The sequence below is a fragment of the Scomber japonicus genome, chromosome 5 (genome assembly GCF_027409825.1).
Source record: "Scomber japonicus isolate fScoJap1 chromosome 5, fScoJap1.pri, whole genome shotgun sequence".
NCBI classification, from domain to species: Eukaryota; Metazoa; Chordata; class Actinopteri; order Scombriformes; family Scombridae; genus Scomber; species Scomber japonicus.
Window position 1 is genome coordinate 9,325,377 of NC_070582.1, and position 24,008 is coordinate 9,349,384.

Sequence of the window (24,008 nt, forward strand, 5' to 3'; positions counted from 1 at the left end):
CCCCAGACCCTACTTTGAGAACCACTGCACTAGAGAATACACACTGGTACTGCTTTTAAAGTCCTTACTGGTCCACAAGGTCATAGATGAAACTCAGTCAGATTAAATTCCCACTATATCTTCTGATATTAGCTTTTTAAGATTTATCAGTATCAGAATGTAAAATACTTCATCACCTATCAGCTGAGAAGAGACATTGCAGTGATGTGTCCAAGGTTATTTAGGAACTGTCCATAGTTTTTCCACCAAAGTCCACTGACATTTATTTTTCAGCTGTAAAAAAGAAAATCATCATTTATAAGTCAATTCCTTAACAGCCAAATTTAAGGAATCCTCAAAGATCCTCTATTGAACAGGCAAAAAAACTCCCAACATATTTTAATTGCTTCACTCACTTTTGGTGTTAAAGTGCTGACATGGAGTTTATTATGAAGGTAACTGTCATTTGATGTGATGCATGCTTGTACTGTAAGCTCACAAGACTCACTGATGTTATCTAGGTTGTAAAAAAGAACTGTTGTCAGCAGAAAAGATGTCCTCAAGTAAACTTTTATAATAATTCATTCAACAGGGATCTCTTAACTCCTCACAGAGCGCTTCAATGCCAGCTTTGATTTACCATTTATTAAAAACTATTTACAATATGATTCAGAGTTACAGACATCCAGACACCTTTTTCATGTGTGCAGCGAAGCACCCCGGTTTGCACACGACTGAGAGAACAGAAGCAGCATCGAACCAGTGAACTGCGACACATGATAACACTACACTTCACTCTACACAATGTTGCTCCATCCAAGCTAACTGAACTAAAGAAGGCAAACTGTGAGGATAGACTGGCCTGACTGAGCCAACTAAGAAACTGTAGAGAAACTATGATGGACTCTTTTACACACGAGGCGCCCATGACGACAACACCACCACATCATCATCCCATGAACTGCTCGCTTCAGCTTCACTTTGGCAGCTGGACATGAACAAAAGAGTTTATAACATGACAAAAAACTACAAGGATTTGCAACAGTTCAGGCAGTTAATGGTTTCAACATATTACAGAATAATGTAGGTATCAATAAATAACAACCACTTCTCATAAACACAGCCAGCACATATCATGCTCTCTAAAAATATATATATATATGTATGTATATATGCATAAAGGCTCCAATCCATATTCTAAATAATGTGACATGGTGCACTGGATGGATGATTTCTGAAGGTGCCATTATCTACCAAGACACTCTTAACTGAGTACAGATGGCTCCAACATGCACAGAAATTAAAATCATACAAAGCTGACACAAAAATAAGAATGTTTTTGGACTGATTTCTGCTGACAAGGCCAGTACCTCAAGATATTTATATATGTATGTGTATGCTTTGTGATGGATAAGACATTTAACAATACCTTTATTATGGGCAGGGCCAGTGTCCATTCACTTACAATGAGTCAGTTCAAACTGCAGTCTAGCTGGTTATGATAAAAAGCATTGATTATCAGTCATGTCCCATGCAAGTAGTTTTTTGTTGTTTTTTTTGTAATATTTAACAAGTTAGACTGAATTAAATGTACTGATCCCATGTGTGGAAGCCAAGTTTTTTTTCCTAGGATGGGGAAGTCATGAACCCGACCGAGCTAATAGCTACTCTTTGCCTTCAGTGGTTAGGATGGTTAGATTAAGGCAGGCGTATGGGAGGGCAGGTCATGACTTCGCCATCCTAGGAAAATAAAAATAGTATAGTATAGAGGCATGAGAAGCACCAAAGAGACGAAGCGCCGTGATAACACTTGTCACTCCAATACAGCTTTCATCACTACATCACGTGAGCAGACCGGGCCAAGAAGTGTCCAAAAATAATCATGCAGTTGTCAAAGGAATACTTTAACAATGGGGAAATCTACTTATTCACCAGGTGGTTAACTTACCTTAGCACAGAAACTGGAGACAGAGAGACACAGCTATAGCCAGGCTCAGTAAGTCAAAGGTAAGAAAAAGCTCATCTAAATGCCAGATGGCTGTAGCTTGATAATAAAAGAACAGTTTCACAGTTGAACAGTGAAAGAGGTTTTCCTCTCTGTAATCATTCCACCCGTTCATACTGGCTAATAAAAGATCCACTTCAAATGTACTTTCAATGCAAGTGGCAGATTTAAATTCAGATAAACCTTTAAATACATTTTTGTCTTCTATCACTTGCATTGTGAGTGCATTATGAAGAGGTCAGTCTGAACAGGAATCAACAGATTTTGACACGAAAACCCTTTTTCAATGTTCATTTGGCCACCTGACTGTTTTAAGACACTTTAAAAATGGTGGATCTGTCCTTTAATGGACAGACAATCTTCTTTTCTAACCCTCCACCAGAGAGCAAATAAGATCATTTCCACCAAATTCCCACATTTTTCCTTAAAAGCAAGAAAATTTAACTTTTGGTAAAATAAATAACACACTTAAAAATGAGCAATTAAACACAATCTGGCTCAATTTAAGACAAAAATAACGATCATCTTGTATTTTTGTAATTTGAGTTACATGGCCTCGTCTGCTGATTGAATAATACTGAAAACTGTGTTGTGGGAAAAGTGTAACTCCAGCCAGCATCATCACAATAACTACCTGTTAACTTCAGCACCAGTTAAGTAAACTTAAGTGTATTTAGCACGTTGATAGTACTTTGTTATACATTGGATACAAACAGTAAGTGTATTTCAAATAGTTATTATGTCAAATCAAACCTTTAGAAGCGTCTGTTGCGTTGTGCATGGCTATTCATTTATTCTTTATGCTGAAAAGCTTTTGATCATTTACTTTTAAAGGTGAAGATGACAGTTTAAGTAGGAGCCATGTTCATGCAGGGAGCTTAGTGATGTAAGTAATGTCAGAAAGAGGAATTTCACCTCATTCCAAAGGATTGTGAGCGTTAGGAGGCGACTATACTTTTTTTTGCATCAAGGGAACCTGATTAAAAATGTTTAATTAAAGAAATATTAACAGGATGTTCAATAGTTTGACCTCAAAAACAAATATGGGCACTTGACATCACTTTCAATAATGGAGTTTAAAAAATAATAATATTTGACTTGACTTAAATGTTGGGGGAAAAGGGGTTTACAGTCTCACCCTAAAAGTACAATATGTATATCCATGCTGAAGTACCGTAGCACCATCTTAGCCTCTGCAGGCAGGATTGTTTTTGAGTGAAACGATGACAAAAGCAGAGAGGGTTCATTTCTTCTTGGTTGACCTACATCTGAATGATGAAACAAATGTCCCTTCAAGTACTCTGCATTTCTTTCTTTTTTTTCCCCAGCAATAAAAGACCAAAAACTGATGTATGAATGTCTTCTCAGATACCCTGGACTTATTTTGAGTCTCTTGCCTTTGCGGATGCTGTAACAGCGGTGTGTAGTGATGAAAACATCAATCGAACTGCTTCAAACTGTCTCACGAGTCCATCAAATCCAGCTCAGACTGACAACACCACCAGGCTTAATGTCACTTCAATGAGCTGCTTTTTAAGTCAATGCTGAACACAAACTGCTGAAATGACGAGAGGGGCCGCCTGTCATCAAACTAGTGCACATTCAGTAGGTTTGGGACCCGGCTGCGGGCCGTTTCAGAGGAGAGTCCGAGCAACGTATTTAAGGAGCCCTCCGTTCTGGAAAAAGGTAACGTCCATCTCGGTGTCGAACAGCGCGGTGACGGAGAAGGACTTTCCTGCGCTGGTCTGAAAGAGAACACAGAAACACAAATCCTTCACTATGCTGCTCTCCAACAGGTGACAGGGGCCTCCATAATGCAACTCATTTACAATACTTAACAGTGGAAAATGTTAATCTATTAACATTGAATCAAAGGATTATGTGTAATGTGACAAAGGTTGCTCATAGTGACAAACCTACAAAAGGCTTATCACCAAAATCACCTGTCGTTCAAAGATTTATCACCTAGGTTTTACAACACATTTAACGTGTCGCTCAGTTTCAGTGCTCTCATCGCTACCGTTTCCTGCAGAAGCAAGCGGATATTCTCTGCAATAAAGCTCTGATAAAGCAGCTGTACACTGCCTGTTCAGCACCTAGTAGCATGCAGCACAGGTTAATGATTAGCTGCTGAAGACACTGGAACATCTAGAGACTAAAGAATCAGATATATTTCTCAGGAGTTGTTAGAAACCATAACTGAGCTAAAAGATGTATTTATATATATTTTAATGGGATGGTAAGCTCTGTGTCTGGGCAGTATGTGAGTAGGCTACTGTTGCTGCTAACATGTTACCCATGATTGCTTTATAAGAGAAATAAAAAAAAAACAGCAGTCTTTTTTCTGCCTTCTAGTGGCCAAAATGTAACAATGCAGCTTTAATTCAGCTAAATAATGGATATTAAAGATTCTTGAGGAGTTGAATTTGAGGGGAAAAGACTCAAAAGATGTCATTTTGCATCCTCGGTAGTCAGAGTTTAGTCTTTTTAAGTTGAAGTTTGAAGTACTGTGCCTAACAATAACATATTTTAATCCTTTTGACGGGCCTACAAAAGACAGTATTATGCAGGATTTTTCACTCAATGTCAAAACTGCTTTCCAGGCTTTTCTGGGTTAAACCCAAACAATGAAACAAAAAGACAGGTTTCAGCCAGCCTGAACGAATCTAAGCTGCGTGTGACAGAACTGATTGTTGCCTACCTTGACAGTGAGCTGCTGCCTTGGACTCAGGCTGTCGGGCATGCTGATGGTGAACCTCTCCTTCCCGCTGAGCTCCAGCGAGTCGGCGGTCTGGCCGGGCAGGAACTGAAGCGGCATGATGCCCATGCCCACCAGCTGGGTCTTGTGCAGGTTCTCAAAGCTCTCAGCGATGACTGCGCGTACCCCCTGTCGACCGCCGACGTGCAGGTGCATGAAAGACAATTATTTTGAGGACAAAGGCAATCTGATGAGCTTTTCCATCCTCTTAAATGACTTAATTAAAACTTTTACATTGGCAGACAACATTTCATAGATGACTTTATTTAACAGTAGACTGACAGGAAACATGGGATAGAGAGGGGGGGGTGACATGCAGCAAAGGACCTCCGATTGGGATTTGAACCGGGGTCGGCTGCGTATATGGCATGCGCTCTAACCACTCGACCACCTGCGCGTCAACATTTCTATATTTACTAATATTCTATATTGTATAAAATAAAGCTTAGGGGTTTACTCTTATTCAGTAAAGGAAAAAACTGCATTTTGTAGTATTAAACTAATCTAATGTGCTACGCTAGTCAAGGAAAATGAGAGTCATTGATTGGTTATCATATTGCCTGGTCAGTGAAAGTGTGTACTGTAGGTTACCAGCAGGTATGGTCCTTTGGCTACCCAGTCTCTGGAGTTTCCAGAGCCGTAGTCTTTGCCTGCCAGGATGATGAGGGGAATGCCGTCTCTCTGATAGCGTTCAGCTGCCTCAAAGACATCCACCTGACCAGACAGACAGGAAGAGGACACATTATTATGTTATTAGGTTTGAAATGGCAATAATAACAACAAGGCAGCTAGTCTGGTTCCAACCTGCAGCAACTGACAAACGCTTCGGCTCAAAGGTCCCAGGTCTGACCATTGTACCAGCTAGCTTGTTCAGGATCACTGTTTGTATTGGCCGGTATGTAAAGAACTCCCAGAAACTACACTGAATCTATGCCAAAGCAGTTTCTAATCGATGCGCTTGCAGCTTACTGAAACAAAAAACAAATGAAATCAACTCACTGTCTGTCCTGAAGGAATGTGCAGAGTCTTGGGGCCTGTTTTGCCAATTAATCGATTTTGGAGCTTGATGCTTGCAAACGTTCCTCTGGTCATCACTGCGTCGTTCCCCCTGCGAGCCCCGTACGAGTTAAACTCCCGCGGCGTCAGTCTGAGGGGAAATAGTACAAATTTAAATACATTTGAATTTTTCCTGTGATACACAAACAACAGCACAGTGTCCAGTAACATAAACAGTATCTTAGGTGCATCACCTTCAAATGATGTTGTCATTTATTGCAAAATTGGATAATACAATTTGTTGTGTTTACCTGCTCGGACAACTTCATCGATCTTTAACGTGATGTTGTCATAATTTTGGCTTACAAAGGTTCCTCAATTAATAATCTATGTATACTAGTGATGGACAAAATTAACAACTGCTTATTTATACTTTTGAGACCACATTTGTATTGGCATTATCTTAAACCTCACAATAAATGTTACATCAGTACAACACTACAACGAGAGGCTGTAGACAAGTAATGAGAAGACTTGACATTATGACTGTCTACACTGATCATGTGCTGAGAGCTGCCCATTTCAATAACAGCTGACACATCTGTAAATAAGACCTCCGAATGAAGCACAGTGAGCACTAATGGAGTTAAAACCCGTCTTCGTGGCGCCCTGAGTGGGAAACTGACCGTTTGCTCAGCAGGTATTTGGCGGCGGCGCTGACCCTGGCGATGCTTCCTGCCGGCGAGATGTGATCTGTGGTCACTTTGTCTCCGAGGAAGAGTAAGGCATGAGCGTTCTCTATCGACTGAGGAGGTGGCACGTCTTTACTCTGAGACAGCAGAGAAGCAGAGGCAGAAGCAGAGGCAGAGGAGGCGTTAAGTCATCTAAACTGCTGATGAGTTTATTGTTTCACTGACAGTAGAAGCAGGAGGCCGATCTTTGTCTACACGCAGGAGGACTTACTAATTTGCTGAAGAAAGATGGTGAACGGATGTACGTGGACTTGTGATCCCAGGGGAAAACCACAGACTCTGGATAGTCGATGTTGTTCCAAAATGAGTTCCCTTTCTGGAAGAGAGCACAGTGGGAAGAGGAACCGTGACTTGAGTGAAACAGACAGCAGATGTAAATGGTAAAAAAGAAAACAGAAGTAGAAAGTCAGTGAAGATTGTCTCCTTCTCACCTCCATCCTTCCCCTGAGATCCTTGAAGATGGAGGCGATGACTGTCTCCTCCTCAGTCTGTTGGACCTCCTCCCTGGACGGCCAGATATCGCGGAGGTACAGCTCCTTCCCCTCTGATGTCACACCTGCTCAAAAGCCAAACGTTAGCACCGCATGAAGAGTATCAAACAATGAAACATGCCTGCACCACTTTTTCGAGAACAAAGTGCTGACCTCTTATTATCTTCAGATGTAAAAACACTGCGATTATAAATGAAATGTGCTGACCAGACAAATAATAGAAGTTTTACACAGAACAGAAAGAATAAAATAAATTAAACAAAAAGCAGAAGTGGCATAACTTTTTAGTTTAAGGCTTTAATGAGAAATTCATTTCATGGTTTTAACTTCAAATCCAATACTTTTTCAGTAATTAATTCAAGACCTTATCACTACCAGGTTAATTGTTTAGACCTCATAATCCAATTGCTCATTTTTCCACCTGTTTCATGCTCCACACTACACTGAATCAACTAAATGCTCACTGACTGTAATCAGCCTAATTTCTCAAATCCCCTAATGACCCTCAGAAGCTTTAAAGAGCCCCTGATGTGCACTTTCCTCACCTAGAGGGTCTTTCTCAAAGTCGATCCCCACAGTGCCCGCGATGGCATACGCCACCACCAGAGGAGGGGAGGCCAGGTAGTTGGCACGCACGCAGTCACAGAGGCGGCCTTCAAAGTGCCTGTTACCAGACAACACACCACAGGCCACCAAATCCCCCTAAAAAAAAAAAAAAAAAAAAGAGTGTACAGTCAGAATTTTATTGTGTGAAATGTAAAAATATATTTCATATCTGACAAAAATGGCTGAATGAATGTATTATGAAAATCTCACCTGTTTGATTGCATCCACAACGGTTTCTGGTAAAGGTGCCGCCGTGTTCCCTACACAGGTGGCACAGCCGTAACCTATCACCTCAAATCTGTGGAATAAAAGAATAAAATAATTAAATCAGTCAAACTTCTTGATGTCTGTGTGTGTGACAGCTAGTCCATGTGTATGATGCAGGATAATTAACTCTTTTCAATTTTTCAGACATGATTCTGTCACAGGTAAGTCCTTAATCTGCAGCTGTATTCATTGGAACAGCTCATAACTCATATTCAAAGTAGAGCTGTAACAATAAGTTGATTGATCAATTCTGATAATTGATTCATTGTTTTGGGTATTTTTAAAATAAAAAGCTTCTTAAATGTCACTATTTTATTTTGTCTTCTGTGATATTAAACTAAATATCTTTTGGTTGTGCTCTGTTGGTTGATACAAAAGAAGACATTTGAGAATGTCACCTTGAAAATTGTGAAAGATGTCGATCACTGTTCACCAAACATTTTATAGTCCAAACAACTAATTGATTTACTAAGGAGAAACTACTTAACTACTTAATCTGTAATGAAAATTGTATTAGTTAAAGCCCAAGATAAAATATTTTTTGAGATTCAGGAGACCAGAATTTAATTTTGTAAGGGCTAGAAGTATAAAAATAAATCTGTATTAAACTTTATTAATCTTATTATAGAAATGTAAAACCCTTTCATACCAAAGTTGAGCAGTGTTCACAGTAAACAGTAAGTGTAGCCTGCACACTCAAAGCATCTAACATGGGTTCATCTCAGGTCACTGCCTTGGTGTCACAGGGGTTTTGTGTATTTGTGTGTGTGTGTGTGTGTGTCTGTGTGTGTGTGTGTGTGTGTGTGTGTGTGTGTGTGTGTGTGTGTGTGTGTGTGTGTGTGTGGGTCATTGTGTCCACATACCCCAGCTGGTTAAAGTAAGGCAGGACTCCACTGGTATTGAGGTAGTGAGTGACCATGCCGCTTCCAGGAGCCAGGCTGGTCCGAATGTACGGCTTGACAGCGAGCCCCGCCTCCACAGCCTTTTTGGCCAGTAGACCTGCAGCAACATGACAAACATAGTTAAACTCTGTGCTCTACTGTCATAAAGAAAACAGAGTGTTTTTGTGTGAAAAGCAAACAATAGAACATTTGGTGTTTGGTTATACGTCCAATAAAAAACGGCATGACAAGATACACGGACTAGAATCTAATCCATGCATTTATATCTAGTCAAACCAACAGCTGACTATATTTATCCACACATGGTATTCAGAAATATTTTTAGAGGTAATCTCTGATCATTTTTTTGGGTTGTTATTGAGTTCTCTGCTCTGTCCCGTGACTCACCTGCAGTAAGCATGACAGACGGGTTGCAGTTGTTAGTGCAGCTGATGACGGCTGCGATGACCACCGAGCCGTGTGCCAGCTGGTACTCCTGACCGCCGTGCAGGAAAGGAACCAGAGTCTTCTGCTTCTCCTTAGAGATATGGAAGCCTTTGAAGCCCACCTGAGCGTAGACCAAACAGAAGAAGGAGTTATTGAGTTACATAACGCTCAACACTATCAGATAACAAAAAAAAAAGTACAACATGCACCACCAGCATCTCCTGACGCTGACCTACATCACACTTACTTCTCTGTGGACTGGTAGAGTGAAGAGGAAGAGAATAGGACTTTTTTTTTTTTTTTTGTGTGTTACCTTCTCATCAAGACAACTTTGGAAATCTTCTTTCATGTTGCTGACTGCCACTCTGTCCGAAGGCCTCTTCGGTCCGCTCACTTGTGGCACCATGGAGCTCAGGTTGATTTCAATCACCTGTACGAAAATATTCAATTTTTACAATTCTTCCAAAAACTTCAAGAGAAAAATTGATATAACATCTCTAACCCTAACCCTAATCCTACCTTCTGAATTGAGTCAAATGTCCAAATAACTTAAATGCACTTATCATAAATAAATATTCATCTACATCTATCTATTGAGTCCACAGAGACATTGCTGAGGCTGTGAAGAGACGACACATTACCTCAGAATACTGCGGGTCTTCTGAGGGGTCTTCATAGCTTCGAAAAAGTTTTACAGCCTTCATGTAAGACTCCAGTAATTCAAGTTTTTCCTGGGTAAAGTCTGGGAGGAAAATTATGACATGTTAGTTTTTGGATGCCAAAAAATCATAACTACTATTTCCAAACATGGACGCACGTTAGCAAAAAAATCTATTAAGTTCAGGGTGAAAATGAAAGCTACTAGGTAAAGAATGCATCCAAAACTGACTCACTTGTCTTTTTAAAGTGCTTGATTGTGACGTGGTCGATGGGGAAGAAGCTGACAGTGGCGTTGTACTCGGGGCACATGTTGGCGATGGTGGTTCGGTCGGGAGCTGACAGCTGGGACACACCAGGTCCAAAAAACTCTACGAACTTTCCAGCAATCCCGGCTTGCCTTAAGTGCTGGAAAATGAACACGCAAAATACATTAGTACACAGTTATAGTATTACATGCTGTTGCCACATTTACAGATGTTACTTTCACTTTAGATTCTTGTAATTCGCAAACCATCCTCATCAAGTTACTTGTGTGTATTCTGTTTGCTCAAAGTTCACATGGAAAGAAGCTAGATACAATAAGACGAGAGGGCAGAGTCGTGTTACCTTGGTGATGCCGAGGACGATGTCTATGGAAGTGGTCAGAGGGTTGATGGTGCCCACCAGTTTACAGCCCACCACCTGAGGAAGGGTCAGACACACTGGCTGGCCCAGCATCACGGCTTCTGTCTCAATCCCCCCAACACCTAGTGGAGAAGGTAGAGTGAAGAAAAAAAGTCTTAAGCATCTTTAAATAACACTGCATAAAAAAACAGCTCTGGCTAGTTTATGTACTTCTGTTCTCTATATTTTTATTTTTTCTTCCCATCCCTGTTTATCTCTCCTCACCCCTCATATGAGAAACTTTGAAGTTCGAAATATGACTTACCCCAGCCCAGGATACCCAGGCCGTTGATCATGGTGGTGTGTGAATCGGTTCCCACCACGCTGTCGGGGTAGATGTAACCGTCGCTGAGCTGGACCACTCTGGACAGATACTCCAGATTCACCTGGTGGACTGCGCCAACGTCCGGGGGAACCACATTCACATTCTTAAATGCTTTTGAACACCACTGTGTGATAGACAGACAAGAAAAGAGCAACAGTTAGAAACATAATAACTGTGATCTATTAAAAAGGTACAAATACAGTTTTGTTCTGTTCTTTAAAAAGTAAATGATGCAAAGTTTCTTGACTTTTCACTGAGCTAAAAAATATTTCCATGAGAAAGAATCTTTTGGTTGGCTCTCAGCTGGAACATCTGGCAGATTTAATAATGAAAACTAGTTCCCGCTGCTATAAAAACTGTAAAACACATTATGTGTATTAACCAGTGCATTTAAGACCCCTACTGAAATTTCACCTTTTCCCCACACATCTTCAGACATTAATCTCACTTTCATTGTCTGACGTAACAGAAACAGATGTGTGTTTTTTTCTTGTACCTTAAAGAACCTTAGCCTTTCTTTGTTTCTCATCAGCTCCATTTCTTGATTCTTCAGAGCTGTTTCAGGTCTGCAGGGGAAAAAAAGAACAAAACAGTAAACAAGCTAAACAGGAACTTTGTGTCATTCTGTAAAAAATATGCCAAGTCATTTGACATGTGTGAGCCTGAAACCAAGAAGTGACTTCTGTCATTGGTTTAAAAGGTTTATCAAATTTTAATGTAAAAAAATCTGTGGAATTTTAAAAGTTGCGTCATTCAATTTCATAATTGAATCACTTAGTCAGAGCATAATTTGTGATACAGGCAATACTGTACAGTACGAACTAATAATAAGCATACAGTGTCAGACATGCCAAACTGCTTGCATCCCATAAAGTTTGAGATTTGAGGGAAGTTTCCTCATTTCACTGCTATGTGATAAGATAATAGGTACTTCATTAATTCCCTAGAGGGGAGACTGAATGTCACCCTTACACAAAGACAGACAACAAACAGGAAGGAAACAAACAAGACTCTATATTAGTGCAAGGCACCACATCAACATCAGATCACTCAAACCTCACTACACCAGGTTTAAAAGCCCTTCTAAATCTTTTTGAAGAGCACTTTGGCATTACAAGCCTGTAACTAAAGGAGCTCTTCACTAAATCACTGTCATGTCTTCTTTAAAACGTACTCAGACACAGGCTGCAGGTGGAAAGGACAGAGGAGAGGTGTATTCTCTATCTGCTGGACAGACGCTGCAGGTCGACCGGGGGAGGCTGGAGGGTCGCTGCAGGCGGCTTTACTACAGGAGCTCCTCTGGCCTCCGCACTGTGAGCCTCCTCTGAGCTGAGGAGGCCTGGAGGGAGTTGGGCGGGAAGTGCCATCCCCTCCACCGGGGTTCGGAGTATTCTGTATGGCACTGTGGGTCAAAATGAAACATTAATAAAAGGTTATATTGAAAAAAATGAATTAAGGGGATCAGTGAACTAAAGAAGGCTAAAATAGAACTACAAAACGCACCATTTGCTATAATCAATTTGTAGTGAGTGGTCTACGATGAGGTCTGTGGGGCATTTAGGGTTGACCAGGTTAGGGTCCATGCCGTGTTTGGCCACAGCGTCCCTCATGGCTGCCAGATCCACCATGGCAGGAATACCTCTGTCAAAGAAAATCACAAGAGGAAAAATAATTCAACCTAACCTTCGTTCAAGAATTTATAGGAATATTTAACTTCTATCACCTAAAGCTAATATTAATTTTTAAACATTATCATATCCATATTTATTATAAAGAGCACAAAGATCCTGCTGACACAAGACACACATCATGAAAGAAACTGACTCATTTTATAACATGGGAGGATGGTACTGAAACTCACGTGAAGTCCTGCAAAAGGACTCGTGCTGGAGAGAACGGCACCTCAGCTTTATTCTGCTGCTGCTGCCAATCCATAATGTTCTGGACGTGTTCCTCTTTTGTGTAAAAGCCATCGCAATTACGGATTGCTGCCTCCAGTAAGACACGGATGGACAAAGGCAGCTTATCTACACAAAGCAAGCACACACAAAAAACACAGAGGAGGCGACATTTAATTTCCCACAGTAAACAGTGTGTAATTAAATTTAATTGTTCATCAACTGTTTACTGTACTTGATACATGACTGTCAACACGATACGCTGACAGATTCCTACTGTACAATGTCATACTACTTAATAGTACCATAACTTGCAAATCAGAGTGAAACAAGCGGTACATGATTCAGGTCTAAAAAGAAAAGAAACATTTTTAAAATCTTTAGATGAGAGGGACTTGACTTACCATATCTTGGATCATTTAATTTCTGTGGATTAAAGAATTGGATCTTGCCACCTGATAGTGTGTCGATTAGATGGCTGTATGGGTGCTCTGCTAAAAGAAAACAGACATTCATCAATATACAGATACAATTCCAGCCTGTCTGCTACAACTCCAGGAAACTTCTAGATGTCATCACCTCCTATCTGTTTGTTTTTTTACTCTGTGAGCATTAAAAAAATTAAGCTCAGTCATATAAATAAACAACAAACTATTCACCAATGCAGATCTCTCTGAAACAGGACAATTCAGGTAGGGACAAGCTTTAAGTCACCTCTAAGAAACTGGCAGGAGTATTGTTTGTGCAAACAGTGCATCCATACAATTGGTTTATTACATACCACACAGTATTAGTAGTTATTATTAGTCATTAAGCAGGCGGTCTCAACAACAGCCAAACTTTGAATAAGACAGCAGCATAGTGTACATTTTGTGTGATATATTTCCTGGGATATATGATGACGATAAATGATTATTTGCTGCAGAATGAAAGTGCAGAGAAAAGAGAAATGAAAGGGGTCTTTATATTAAGTAACCCAGCCAGGATGTGGCTGACTTAACCATAAAGGTGTTTGTTGCAGCTCTACAGAATATATTTTGGTCGTAACAATGTCCCCACTGTAGTTATGAGAGTATTATACGTATATATCAGATCACTAGCTCATGACAGTACACACTCAAAAGACACTAGATTTGGGTAAAAAGATAAATGCTGCTTAATTCATGTTGTGGCAGTTAAATGTAGATTCAATTCTTCTTTAAGACTTTGGGTTAAAAACATAATGTAAGCAAGTGCTGATCCTGTTGAACAATGCAAGTGTTGGCATGACTTAGTGATCTCTCAACAGGACATCATTCTGTAACTTTGGCTCTCATGTTACTAGATTTAAAAGCAACACTTTTGTATTCATAATGAAACTGACACTGCATAGAACACACTGGGCTAAACCAAATATATATATTATTATAAATTAGCTTTAAAATAAAACATTCACTATTGTTTTTGTTTCCCAAATCTTAAACAGAATGAGTACAAAACAGAAAAAAGTCATAAAAAGCAACAAACCAGCTCTGCAGTCATGAGAAAATACAAAGGTGAATATAAATTTCTATGAATCTGATAATAAACCAACATGAATGACAGGCAGGGAGCTTCATATCTTCCTCTGCTGTAGTATTATCTTTTAAACACTTACGGCATTATCACTGCTGCTGTTGAAGAAGGCAGCAAATAAACAAAACGATGGAATTTAGCTCAATACCAAAGCAGGCATAGACAAGCTTTGAAACAAAGCTTTTATCATAGTTAAGCACCAATATAAGAACAGTGTTTCTGCTGTTGTCTGATCTGCAAACATATATAGGAACAAAACAAGCACAAAAATATAGATTAAAATGGTGCTTCATTCAACTGGCACAATTAACAATGAAAGCAAACACCCTCACACATTCAACCTTGTCAAATATGACATTTAACATTTCCTGAAGAATTTTAGTCCAATAACTCACACGCAGCCTGCAGATCACACCCATATTGTGTTACTTTTTACATGACAACAATCTAACCTCACAGTTTCGTGCATCACTGAGAGACTTGCACAGCAAATAAAATTACCTTCTGTTAAAAATAAAAATAAAAAACATATGCAAAACTAAACAGTACTCCCAAATGCAAAGCAGGACGAATGGAAAACATGTAGGGTCTCATAAATATAATAATAATAATAATAATAATGATAATAATGCATTTTATTTAAAAGGCACCTTTCAAAGCCCTCGAGGACACCTTACACACATAACACAACAACAGTACATCAAACAATATAAATCAGGTAACACTGATGTGGAACTTAGTGCAATTTTGCAAAGATAAATAAATGTGGAATTAATTAAACAAAAAAGCACTAGTAGATTGGAGATCATTTTTTCTTTTATCAAATCCTGTTTTTACTCATAAAGCAGAAAATCTCTTATTGCAATTAGAACAATTATTACAGAACTGACACAATGCAGCACATCACTTGAGCGTTTTATTTGTCAACAATGTATTTGTGATGGTGGCCTATAATGCCTCTTGCAGATCTTAACGGGGCGCTGAAAGGCTAAACCATTACGTATTATTGTGCAATGTCCTTGCGATTAATAGAGCAACACTTTGTAACAGTAAACTGATTTGGTGCGAAATGCCTAAGTGGTGATGACAGGTGTATTAAATCATCTCTTCATTTACAACAAAGCTTGCTAAGGCTCAAGTTGCTAACACTAGTCCTTATCATAAAGCACAAGCGTTAAATAGCTACTTATCGTGCTACCAGCTGCACGGCTTGAGGAGATAAGTAACAACGAGGTTATTAAACACACACAAAAATAATAAGCTTAGTCGTAAAGTGTGGTTAGAGCTAAGACTTCTCGAGTCTGGTTTGCGACATTAATTTCAAAGCACTTGTCTCTAGTTGGAGTACCGAGCTAGCTGATGTTAGCTTGTATATGTCTATCTGTTTGACGCCGGTAGACATGTAACGTTAAGTAAGCGCAAACGACAGCTATGCTCAGAGGAAAGGACATCTTTTTTAGTCGATTCCTGCTCTTAAAGGTGAGAGGCATGCTGTAAGACGGCGTGTAGGTGTAAGGTTAGCACAAGACACCTCTTTACCTTTGACTGGGGAAGTGAGCGCCATGATGACTTCTGAAATCAACACGACCCGTTCTCACGATCACCGTGGCGAACCAGACAGAGAGCCGGCCAATCAGCGCACGGAGATCTGACGCCACGCCCATTCGCAACAAACCACCTGACCAAATTAAAATTAAAGAAGTCCATGGAACGCACCATTAAGGGGCAACATTGTAGCCGTTTTATTGATAACAGACGGTCTAAAAAGGGTTACATGGAACCCCTGAAACGTTCTAGAGCGCGAGCCTTGCTGTTTTGCTTAGCAACCATTTTTCTCATTCACACTACTTCTACTACTAGGCTATTACCAATAATAATAATAATAATAGTGGGCATAAACGTTACATTTCTGAGCCGCATCACATTTATTATCTGATGGGAGTTTGCTTAGCTGTCCTCACCTGACCGCAGTACCAGACTATCAGGGATATGTGGAGTAATAACAGGAGGCAAAGTTCATTCACACGTGTTTTTCTAAAAGATTATGTTTATATCTTTTCATTCATGTTTTTTCCACTTTTTATAGACTCACTAATATGTCTTCAAATCAAGAAGTCTATGCACTGTTAGTTAATGTAACAATATTTTTGAGAACCTATTTTTCTATTTAGTGTATTCTCATTTATGTATTATTTCATTGTCATTAAATAGGCCTAATGCAATTATATAATAATTGACAACACAGTACATGCAATTCTGCTGTGTAACGTTACTCATTCACATATGTATTTGCCTTCAGGACACCTTTGTTGTTTTTTCTCTGTTCTTCTACAACAAACATACAATTTGCTGTAACATAGGAAACATCAGAATTGTGGGGACTCTCAAGTTATTTGGTATTTAGACAGTGATGTTGGCTTTTGATGCAGGGCCTGTCATATCATAATAAAAGCCTTATCATGTTTTATTGTTCCTCTTGAAATAAAGATCTTATTTAATATAAATTATAGGGAAAGTAGATAATAGAAAGTGAAGTTAGCTGAAAAAGCTAAATGAATATTACTTTAAAATTCCTTTCTTATTTGAAACTACAGTAGCCTATGTTTGTCTTTGGATTGCTCAATCGTTGCCCCTGAATTTACACTCCCCCCCAATTGTTGGTGGATCTGCTTTCAAAGTACTATATCGCTGCTCAGATTGATTGATTGATTGATTTTGCCAATTGATAATTCTTTTTACAGTCTATGTAATTCACCCATGCCAGTGTCACATGGTGAACTGGCGTCACTTCCAAATTATTGACGTGCTGCAGCGTGCTGCTTCCTATTGGTGCTTCTGGCGACAGTTGATGCGCGTCATATGTCGCTTCTGGTGTGTTTTATAGCTTCACTCACTGTTTGATGTATATTTGATACCATGTCACCAGAAAAGATATTAAAAAATAAATAGAACTTTACTTGCACATACGGTAATGCGTTTTTTATTACCACATGTTGTTTTAGAGGCTTTCACGTCGCTCAAACGGCCTATTTTTTACGTTTCTTGTATCATATAACTAGTTGTTTTTTTGACAAGTTTTTGCAATTCCTACGTTTGCACTGGGCCCTAAACGCATCATTATCATGGTCTGTTTAAGCAAACATTAAACATCTGAGTTACAGCAGTAGCCTGGTACATGCAATCATTTTAAAGCCACAAATGTGTTTGTTTTTCCCAAGAAAAATGCTTATAATGATTAAAAAAAACAATGCGCTACAGTTAAAATCCGGCTCATGACCTTTCACCTTTTCCCAGTGTTTGTTCGTAGCAGTAATGGACGGAAGACATGACCCTCCTTGTAGCAGAACAGGCCGCGTGAGTTCAACAAAGCAGCTCACTTTCGCAACAACAGTGACCGAGGTGAAGGCGGAAGGTGAACGCGAGCTACACAACTTCCCAACAGGTGAGTTTAATCCGCGTTGCTCACGATACATTTGGGGACTTTTTTTTGTTCCTTCACAGCCTGACTCGTGCTGTTAGCGAGCTAGCAGTCACCGCGAGAACAAGCTGTGACATTGCACGTGTTTCCTCCTTTCCTTCTGCAAAGACTTTTGAGATATTTATAAAACTATAAGGTTAGACTGAGTAGACTTCCACATGGCAGCGGTGCTTGGTTACTAATGTTTCGTTTTCAAGGACACGTCTTACTATCGATTATAACATGTGACTGCTCTTAAGTAATCATGCCTGTGTTTCATTTGCAAGGTATTCTGTGTAGTTTAACTTTCCCTCTTTGTTAATTTAGTCTTATGTTCTCGTATAGCATGAATGTAGATGCACGTATTGTTATGCAGCATGCTAGTTCCGTGTTATACAACTTGCAGCACAACCCCCTCAAGTCCCCTGTAGCCTGGAGGTTTGATTTGATTGGTTTTGCATAAATGTCATGGAACAAAGTTTCCTCACACAAGTCTGTCAGGTTTATCAGGACTTTGACATGATATACGAATTTATGACTTTGTCACCAATAGCTTTGTCTGAATGTGAATGAAACTCACTAATAGTTTCCTGATTATGCTGCAGCTGTAATTGCAATTATTCTATGAAATTCACACAATCCAGAGAGTCAGATGAGTTTTCATAACCTTCTGTCATGTATTTGCATGTATATGCTTAATAATTGCATAACATTTATATATATACTACAAGAAAGGACATACTGTCCTAGTGGTAAACCAGTTCAGTTATGCAGGATTGCAGAGAGGAGGAGAGTGAAATTACCACTTTAAGTGTAACAAATCACCAAAGTAAAATAAAACATGTTGAAAGTGTCATAAAGGTCAAGTTACAAGTCTATATATATATAATACTAATCATGTAACAAGGGGTCATCGCTCTTAGTGTTCCAACAATCAGTCAATTAGTCGATCAACAGAACATTAATATGCAGCTACTAAGATAATTGAATAAACCTTATAGTCATTTTTTATAGCAACAGGTAATCCTATCAAATGTTTAAACATTTTTTTGTCATAAATGATAGTAAACTGAATAATTTTGGGTTTTGTGCTGTTGGTCAGACAAACTGAGCTATTTGAAGATGTTGGCCCGGGCTCTAGAAAAGTGTCATCAGAACTTTTCAGTATCAATTTTACATTTTATAGACTAAAGAAATCAGTTAATAGAAATAACTGGCAGATTAACCAATAATGGAAACAATCATCATTTGGAGGTCTAATTTACCATGTGTATTGTATGAGAGCCTTGTGTTGATACTAATACTAACTAATGTTTAAATCTTGTGATTCAGTGTCTATCAGACAGTCACTAGTAATGGGTATCGTTAGGATTTCAATGATACCAATACTGTCTCTCGATACTGATACCTATCCGGAGTCTCATTGATACTACTCTCCATAATTAGGTGCAAAAAGTTAAGACATGACATGGAAAACTATGAAAAGAGTCAAGTGCTTAAAACCACTGCTGTGTCTTGAGAACTACTCACTTCTATAATGACTAAGGCTGTAGTCAACCAAAGAAAATCTTGGTCTACTGAATTCCTACCTAATCCTAAACATGAGATTCACATAATATGGTAAAAAAGTAAAGTTAGCCATCTGAGCAAATAGGTTTTAACTACTTTGTCCAGGAGCTTATCATCAATATTTTGGTATTGATCAGTCAGGAACTGGTATTAATTTACTCCAGGTTTTCAACTCCCTCCTGGCAGCAGAGCTCTAATGTTGAATTTTCTCAGCTCTTGCAGGTGTGATGGCAGTCGGAAGGTTGATGACTGCAAACACGTGGCTTTAGGGGTGCAAGCGCTGCTCGGGCCGGCACCATGCAGCAAAAGGGAGCAATCCAAATTATCGAATGGGAGGACCTGGACAAGAGGAAGTTCTACTCCCTGGGGGTGTTTATGACCTTGACCACCAGGGCCACGGTGTACCCGGCCAGCGTCATCCGTACTCGTCTCCAGGTGCAGAAGGGGAAGGCCCTCTACACCGGCACTTTAGATGCTTTTTGCAAGATCCTGCGAGCAGAGGGCGTGCAAGGACTCTACCGTGGCTTCATGGTCAACACGTTCACGCTGATCTCAGGACAGGCTTATATCACCACCTACGAACTAGTGCGCAAATATGTGTCCCAGTATTCGCCCAGTAACACGGTGAAATCAGTGGTGGCAGGAGGGTCAGCGTCCCTGGTGGCCCAGACCATCACTGTGCCCATAGATGTGGTGTCCCAGCATCTGATGATGCAAGGACAGGGGGAACACCTGACTCGCTTCAAGACCAAACCCAAAATGGTGCTTGCAGCGTCTAAACGCAGACTGACTTTTGGGCAAACCCGTGACATTACAGTGCAGATATTTGCAGCTGATGGTTTCAGGGGATTTTACAGGGGCTACGTGGCATCGCTACTCACGTACATCCCAAACAGTGCACTCTGGTGGCCTTTTTATCATTTTTACGCAGGTAAATCAACTGTGGCCTTATTATAGATGTTCATTGAAGTTACAGATAAACTACAAATAACTTCAGCCAAATCTGTCAGACCAGCAGACTCTTTGCTATTTGCCTTACACTGCTTTCATATCTTTTGCATTCCCAGAGCAGCTGTCCTTGATGGCACCCACTGACTGCCCTCACCTGATTCTGCAGGCTGTGGCCGGACCAATGGCAGCAGCGACCGCCTCTACCATCACCAACCCCATGGATGTTGTCCGAGCAAGAGTCCAGGTAACCGCTGAAGCCCACCACTGTGCAGCGCATTAAATAGTGAAATTTAATTTATGTCTTTATTTAAGGGACTCAGCAGGAACAGTAGTGTAAGTGTTAATTAGGGTTTCATCTTTTATAAACAGATATCACTGCCAGGAATTACAAATAGTCAATATTCAATTTGCCTTGATGTCTTTTCAGTTGAGGGGCAAAACTCTGGGATGTCATATAAAGGCAGATATCTGACAAGTATCCTGCTCAAGTATGCGTTGATGAAACGTGGCTAAACCTGCATCTGTGTAGTTAAAGGGAGAGTCTCTTCATCCACAAAGCTACTTTCACAACTCAAATGCATCACTGAGATGGCATCATTTACGAAGGGAGGGCCCAAAGGTTCCTAGAAGCCATGGAGAAGGTTGTAGTTATTGGATTTACTGCTTAGTGGAAGAAAAATTGGGACTTAAGAGAGACAATTCACCACCATGGAAGAAGCATTGGGACAAGAGTATCACATCTCAAAGAGAGCCCTTTTAAAGGCACTGAGATGAGTTTTTGTTTACAATTCTGGGAAACTTCTTGTTGTGCACTTACTGCAGTAGCTCACACTCTGAGGCTTCATATGAAGAAGCAAAGAACACAAGCATCCAGGCTCAAATTTAGTCCATAATTGGTGGGTGTGGAGAACATCAGTGTATTTTGTCAGAAGTCTACAAAACCATTGAGTAAACATCTTTAAACCTCTTTTAAGTCTTTAAAACTTTAACTCGAATCTTTCTATTGAAACAGGACATGCGTCAGAATCATGCCCTCAGTGCAGTGATATTTCTCAACACTAAATACAGCTGGAGTTGCTTCCTTTTCTCTGTGAGCTACACTTCCCCTAGTTCCTAACATAACACAGACAAACAAACTGAACTCGCTATAGTGTAACATCAAGGTTAACGGGAGAGCGGGCTGACAGAGGTGTGAAAATGTGCCAGGTGTTTGTGAAAACATCTGCCGAATGTGCGTCCTGAATATACAAAGTGTGCTGTTTGTGCAGAGGTCACAGTTTGTTAAATGCCATTTTCTCAACAAGTCTCGACACATCACTTCAGACTGTAGCAGAGAGTCTCTGATGAATTGAATATTGCCACTAAGCCCTAAACCTGCAAACAGACATGATTTAACACTTTGCTGTCCGTTTTAAGGTGGAGGGACGATCGTCTGTCATCGAGACGTTCAAGCAGCTGATGGCAGAGGAGGGCGTCTGGGGGATGACCAAGGGTTTGTCCGCCCGCATCATTTCCTCCACGCCCACGTCGGTGCTCATCGTGGTCGGATACGAGACTCTGAAGAGACTGAGCCTGCGTGCCGAGCTGGTAGAGTCCAGACACTGGTGAGAGGCCAGAGGAGCCTCACGCTGGGCTTTTACCTCATCACAGCCTGGCAGGAGATAAAGACCCTGGTCTGTCTGTCAGCTCTCTGTGCAGCTGCTCCAACATGCCTTTTTAAGAACAGTTCTTTTTTTTTTTTTTTTTAAATGCAGGTATGATGATGCAGCAGAGTGCAGGTGCTATTGTTTGTCTTTAGGTTCACATGGGAGTCACAGGTCATATAAACTTGTTTTGTTTTTCTCGCCTGTTTCTTCCGGCCTTTATTTGTGTAAATGATTACTGTGAAAGCTGGAAAATGTAAGTGAAAACAAAATGCTGCATTTTGCCAAAATTAATTTAAAAACAATGACACCTGTTCTTTAAAGTTGATTGGGAAATGAAAGTAAGGCGCCTCTGAAAGGACAGTAGACAACTTGCGCCCCTTTTGGTTTAATGGCTCCAATTAATTTTTTTGCCATGATATGCAACAGGACAAGGATTTTATGCTTTTCAGTATCATGTAATTGTTCTAAGCTTTTGGACCATCGATGAACGTCCTGAGCTTACTTTCCCAGCTGGATCAGTTTTTAAAATGGAGCTACCAGTACTTGGCAGTAAATTGTAATGTGTGTTTTAAGAGAATATGTGGCTAATTCTCTTTCAATGTGCCAAAATCTGGAGACACAACTGCCTTGCTTCTGCTTTTTTGAGCACATAAAAGAGCAGTGAAAAGAAATGAAACAATACGGGCGTCTGTAACATCTTTGTGACGGCCCACCAGCGGAGATAATGATATGTATTGTGCTTTAATGTATTTAATTGGCTGGTCACTGGTACTGGAAAATGAGATGCTAAAAAGTCAGAAGCTGATTTTTTTTTTCTTCCAAATACCCTTGAACTGATGAACTGTTTCAGGACATGATAAATGTATTTCTAGAGATGTTTGTGAAACCAGGCCCAGGGTTGTGTAGTTGGATAGAAAGTCTTTCTGTGACGTAGCTGTCCTGGTGATTTATTTTCCAGCAGCGTGCAGGTATATGAGGAATTCTGTGTACAGTATCGGTGAGTTACAGTAACTGGGCCAATCTGGCAGTTGTTTCTGCATTTTTTTTTAAAAATATCTCGATGTTGCTGTAAAGTGACTGTATGAGGCAAAGTAGATCTTGACGCAAGAAGAAAAGAGGTGACACCGCAGGAGAGGCTTAAACCCATTATTACAGACCTTCTCACAATCTAGTTTTATATGAGGGTGTGCGTTCTCTCTGAAGGTGGGAATCTAGTGTTTGGGCACCTCTACCGTTGATCATTCTGTTGTGTTTGATATATTTTTGGATCATATCGATGATCGTTTTATTACAGGGCAGACGCCTATAACCACTGGGCCATTTTGCTGTTAAGTTAAAGCTAACAAAAAGACAGTTAAAGGCAGCAGTAACACCAGCAGACTAAACTACAACTCCAAAGTTGCCTTTTTTTTTAGTGTAAGCTGTATCAACAAAGCTATTGTCACTGTTAGCAGGCAGAGAGGCGCACAAGTGCACCAGCGTCTACTGCCAGAGACACACCTCAGAGGTTTGACATTCGGTGCCCTTTTCTTTTATAAGCTGTCAAATGTTTTGGTGTTTGCAAACAGCACTCAGTTTGTACAACACAATATTCACGAGAGTAAGAGCGATGGACGTTTCCTGCACAATTACTGGAAATCAAATGGACCTTTTTTGCCTGTATGGAGAACGTTGTGTGTTAGGCGACACCTAAAACTACCGACTGCCTGCCATGTATGTATTAAAGAAATGTTAAAAGTACAGTTTGATGTGTTTTAAACATTGAGAACCTGTGAATCTATGAAAAAAAATAAAGACTTCTGAATCACTGCAGTTGTTAATCGCTACAATTATAAAGTTGTTTCTTTAGGTGTATTTCAGCTCTGGCCATGACTGTCTGTTGGCCTTTGAAAATACATATTGTAAATGTTTCCAGTAGCAATCAGTAGATTATAAAGCTGCTGTTCATCTGCCGGCCACTGGAGGGAGCAAGAGATTGAGCTTAATTTTTTACAAACTGCAGGAGGATGTTTTTACCCAGGTGACCCAGAGTTATGAGTGAGAAAAAGGAAGATAAATTCTGAACATCAAACATCACAACAGAGTCTAAAATCTGACAAATTA

General features: G+C 40.0%; 2 protein-coding genes across 3 annotated transcripts; one reads left to right on the forward strand and one right to left on the reverse strand.

Moving 5' to 3' along the window:
* Positions 1–3,059: 3,059 nt before the first annotated feature.
* ireb2 (iron-responsive element binding protein 2) lies at positions 3,060–15,864 on the reverse strand. Its single transcript, XM_053318818.1, has 22 exons — positions 15,822–15,864; positions 13,133–13,219; positions 12,692–12,857; positions 12,334–12,471; positions 12,005–12,232; positions 11,327–11,396; positions 10,771–10,954; positions 10,449–10,588; positions 10,076–10,247; positions 9,824–9,924; positions 9,496–9,612; positions 9,144–9,303; positions 8,718–8,853; positions 7,798–7,885; positions 7,527–7,683; positions 6,922–7,046; positions 6,702–6,806; positions 6,425–6,567; positions 5,742–5,889; positions 5,334–5,456; positions 4,686–4,871; positions 3,060–3,729 (listed from the first exon to the last, which is right to left on the reverse strand). Exons 1-22 carry the CDS (start codon positions 15,844–15,846, stop codon positions 3,619–3,621), a joined length of 2,910 nt encoding a protein of 969 aa, XP_053174793.1. The 5' UTR covers positions 15,847–15,864; the 3' UTR covers positions 3,060–3,618.
* A 1,548-nt stretch (positions 15,865–17,412) lies between these two features.
* Positions 17,413–23,707, forward strand: slc25a44a (solute carrier family 25 member 44a). 2 transcript variants are annotated; one of them, XM_053318824.1, is made up of 4 exons: positions 17,413–17,724; positions 19,522–20,239; positions 20,376–20,503; positions 21,676–23,707. In XM_053318824.1, the coding sequence occupies exons 2-4, from the start codon at positions 19,606–19,608 to the stop codon at positions 21,865–21,867; spliced, it is 954 nt and encodes a 317-aa protein (XP_053174799.1). In that variant the 5' UTR covers positions 17,413–17,724; positions 19,522–19,605; the 3' UTR covers positions 21,868–23,707. The 2 variants fall into 2 exon arrangements, with proteins under 2 accessions (XP_053174799.1, XP_053174801.1); XM_053318826.1 differs by having other exon boundaries at positions 19,531–20,239.
* Positions 23,708–24,008: the final 301 nt, after the last annotated feature.

Coding starts and splice junctions, on each gene's coding strand:
- ireb2 (XM_053318818.1), bottom strand. CDS start 15,846: ATGGCGCTCACTTCCCCAGTCAAAG. Junction 10,955..11,326: donor AAAGGCTAAGGTTCTTTAAG/GTACAAGAAAAA, acceptor TCTATCACACAG/TGGTGTTCAAAAGCATTTAA. Junction 7,047..7,526: donor CTTTGAGAAAGACCCTCTAG/GTGAGGAAAGTG, acceptor GCTTTTGAGCAG/GTGTGACATCAGAGGGGAAG.
- slc25a44a (XM_053318824.1), top strand. CDS start 19,606: ATGCAGCAAAAGGGAGCAATCCAAATTATCGAATGGGAGGACCTGGAC. Junction 20,240..20,375: donor TTTTTATCATTTTTACGCAG/GTAAATCAACTG, acceptor TTGCATTCCCAG/AGCAGCTGTCCTTGATGGCA. Junction 20,504..21,675: donor TTGTCCGAGCAAGAGTCCAG/GTAACCGCTGAA, acceptor GTCCGTTTTAAG/GTGGAGGGACGATCGTCTGT.